Source organism: Aplysia californica, unplaced genomic scaffold (genome assembly GCF_000002075.1).
Source record: "Aplysia californica isolate F4 #8 unplaced genomic scaffold, AplCal3.0 scaffold00628, whole genome shotgun sequence".
Taxonomy (NCBI): domain Eukaryota; kingdom Metazoa; phylum Mollusca; class Gastropoda; order Aplysiida; family Aplysiidae; genus Aplysia; species Aplysia californica.
In genome coordinates this window covers 7,138-9,637 of record NW_004797898.1, presented here as the reverse complement: position 1 = coordinate 9,637, position 2,500 = coordinate 7,138, and the positions used below count along the sequence as shown (strand labels likewise).

The 2,500-nt window shown below is 50.6% G+C and overlaps 1 protein-coding gene across 1 annotated transcript in view; it reads right to left on the bottom strand.

The window, feature by feature from the left end:
• LOC101857438 (serine/threonine-protein kinase DCLK1) overlaps positions 1-1,308 on the bottom strand; it is a gene marked incomplete at its 5' end in the record, with an annotated part of 24,635 nt that extends 23,327 nt beyond the window's left edge. The window contains 1 exon segment of the mRNA XM_013087718.2: positions 1-1,308. This exon segment is cut by the window's left edge and continues 674 nt beyond it. Within this exon segment, the coding sequence (XP_012943172.1) occupies positions 1-1,308 (1,308 nt within the window).
• Positions 1,309-2,500: the final 1,192 nt, after the last annotated feature.

The following is a 2,500-nucleotide window of genomic DNA, read 5'->3' as shown; positions in this document are numbered from 1 at the left end:
GCGACCTGTCCTCTCTCTCCGCCTTCTTCTTCTGCTCCCGCTCAGCCTTCTCCTTCTCTTTTCTCTCCTTCTCCTGCTTCTCCTTATCTGCCTTCTCTCTCTCCTGTTTCTCCTTCTCCTCTTTCTCTGCCTTTGCCATTCTCTCTCTTGCTGCGGTCTCCGCCGCATCCCTCTCCTCCTTCTGCTTCCTCTCCACTTCCGCCTTCTCCTTCTCCTCTTCCTTCTTTCTCTTCTCCTCTTCTTTCCTCTTCTTTGCATCCTCCCGCTCCTTCTCTCTAGCGTCGTCACTTTTCTTGAACGGATTGTCGATGTTTTTGAGAGGAATCAAACCCCTCTTCCTCCTCTCCTCATCTATGGCCCTCCTCTCCGCCTCCACCATCTTCTGCTGTCTCCTCTTGGCCCTCTCCCTCTCATCTGCCGCCGCCTTCATTCTGTCCCTCTCCAACTTCCTCATGAGATAATACCCGTGCGGGGGAGGGGAGCCACCTTCCTCAGACTGATTCTCTTTATCCTTCTCGTTCTCTCTATCCTTCCCAGCCTTTCTCCGTGACCGGTACGCCACAAGCCCTCCCCTTCCGGCGCCACCATGATCCGGTTCCGACCGATTCGTACTCGCATCACTGGAATCGAATCCGCTGTCCCGTTTATCCGGTACCTCGGACGTGAGGTGACCTTTGCCCCCCACCTGGTTCTGAGACTTGACAGACTGACCCGTGGGACTAGCGCCTTTCCTCCTCCTCCGTTGATTCCTCTCCCAGTCCTTCAACAGCGCCCGCGCCTGCTGCTGATCCGGGTACAGCTCTTCCAGAATATCCGCCACATCCGCATCGGAAACTGCCACCTCGCCTACGCCCAGCGCTATAAAACAGTCGTCATCGCGGAAGAAATCTGAGACACCCTGGACCTCTCTGCCCCTCACTGACACCAGCTTGCGGACCTTGTTCAGGCGGTACCGAGGGCCGAAAGCCTCCGAAATGTCCGAGACCAGCTGCTCGTACGACTGCACGCTGCGCCGGTTGAGCAAGATCTTCACGTTGTGGCGGGGACGAGGCCCGCTCCTGACGATGGTGATCACTTTGGGTTTTCCAGGGGCGTTGTCGGACTGCGCCCCGGGGGCCGCCCCTGTGCTGCCGTAGGCGCCGCCTGCTCGCTGGTTGCCGAACGTGCCGGGCCATCGGCGCTGCTGGTAGGAGTGGTTGGTGCGGAAGTAGCGGCCCGGGTGGAAGGCGTTGTTGGCGTAACCACGGTAACGGTAGCTGGTGGCCGGCTCACCCTCCGCCTCGGTGTTCGCTGGTTGCTGGGGCCGCGCTGGGGAAGACGATCAGTGCGTTTTAGTTTTGAGTTTGAGTGAAGAGAAGCACATCGACATAATAATGGTCATAATATGGTGCAAGGAAGAAGCAAGGCAAATAAATAGAAACAACAAAGTGAAAGAAAAAAAGTGAACCTACTAGTGGCACCCATCAACCACCCGCAGATTGGGGGACCGGGGGGGCTAAATGTTATTCATGTTTTTCTAAGTTTGAAACTGGATTGACAGAGACGAGAAGTACATTGACAAAATAACAGTCATCAAGTACTGGAAAAGAGCAAGGCGTATACGCAGACAGAAATAGCAAACGGAACGTAAAAAAAAAGTAGGATCTATCATGTAGTGGCGCCCGTTTTCAGGTTATTAGTGTTAGTAAGAATTTTACGGTACTTGCGACACAAATACGTCCTACAAGTGGCGAGGATTAGAGACGTTGCTAGCGAGTAAAGAAAAGAAGTAGGAGAATCAAAGAGGACAGATGTTTGATAGACCAGAAGGAGCAAACTACACCTCAAGCACCAGCCAACCACTCGCATGGCGGTCTCGAACCACCTGCTGAGACTACTGAGGATTATTCAGAAGGGTAAAATAAAGTAAGGAAGGCAGCAAAGGAGTATTTAGTAACCAATTCGTTTCGTTTGAGGAACAGAAGCACACCGACATGATAACAGCCATTCGGTGGCGGGTATGAACATGTCAGAGAGACAGATAGACAGAAATATTGGACAAAAAGTACAGAAGTAAGACGTCAGAGCGATGTCTTCCCCAACCACCTACAGAAGCACATACCTAGCAGCGTAAATTGGCGGTCGGGAAACACTAGAGTACAAAATAAAATAAAATCTTCCTGCGGCAGCAAAACTAAAACAAACAAAGGATTGAAAACAAAACAAAAAAACTCAATAAACAAACCAAAACGAAAGCAAGCAAAGATCCAAAATTTTTTTAAAAAAGAAACAAAAAAAACATAAAACTTGCCCAAACACTAAGATTTACACACAAATTTTTTCCTCAAGGACAGAACTGCTTTTTTTTCGCGTTGCACAATCTCTACAGTTTCTCTACAGAATCACCCCGACAACAAGAGTAGCACCGTGGCCTGTACTACCAAACAGCCCCCTGCTCAAGATCGCTGTGTTCAAAGACATTGTGAAACCTTGGATATTGCCCCTCCCCAACCACTACGAT